The sequence below is a fragment of the Penaeus monodon genome, chromosome 33 (assembly GCF_015228065.2).
Source record: "Penaeus monodon isolate SGIC_2016 chromosome 33, NSTDA_Pmon_1, whole genome shotgun sequence".
NCBI lineage: Eukaryota > Metazoa > Arthropoda > Malacostraca > Decapoda > Penaeidae > Penaeus > Penaeus monodon.
In genome coordinates this window covers 21,712,122-21,712,595 of record NC_051418.1, presented here as the reverse complement: position 1 = coordinate 21,712,595, position 474 = coordinate 21,712,122, and the positions used below count along the sequence as shown (strand labels likewise).

At 40.3% G+C, this 474-nt stretch overlaps 1 protein-coding gene across 1 annotated transcript in view; it reads right to left on the bottom strand.

The window, feature by feature from the left end:
* The window catches only part of LOC119594143, a gene marked incomplete in the record, with an annotated part of 99,462 nt that overhangs the window by 77,945 nt on the left and 21,043 nt on the right, over positions 1 to 474 (bottom strand). The window contains 1 exon segment of the mRNA XM_037943210.1: positions 83 to 334. Coding sequence (XP_037799138.1) covers positions 83 to 334 — 252 coding nt within the window.

Sequence of the window (474 nt, the reverse complement as noted above, 5' to 3'; positions counted from 1 at the left end):
CTGAGATAGTAACATTGCAATATTTCTTTTTTTCTTCTAATTCTTAATATAAACTCCAACAGTGCTCCTGCCATACACTTACCCGAGGCCACCACTCCAACACCGGCCGACTTGTTGTTGACAGCTCTGGGCTGTCATATCTGTGCTTTTCAACAACTGTGCGGACATCTCGAATTAAAGCTATGGGGTCTGTGATGAGCTCTGGCACACACTTCTTGCTTGTGGGGAGAGCATGGAGGTACATGACAATTGCTTTGAGGCCGTGAAGTTCATACTGAGTGAGATGGATGTGCTCCTCAGGCACGTCTTCTCCTCCATCACTCTCTTCATCCTCCTGTTGCAAGAGATGTTCACATTATTGTAGATGATATTTAATTTTAACCTTGTGATATCAGGTATAAATTACATCTGATTCTTCTTTCTCATACTATCAAAGTTATTTCCTTTATCAATATCAATATTATACTGAAAAAT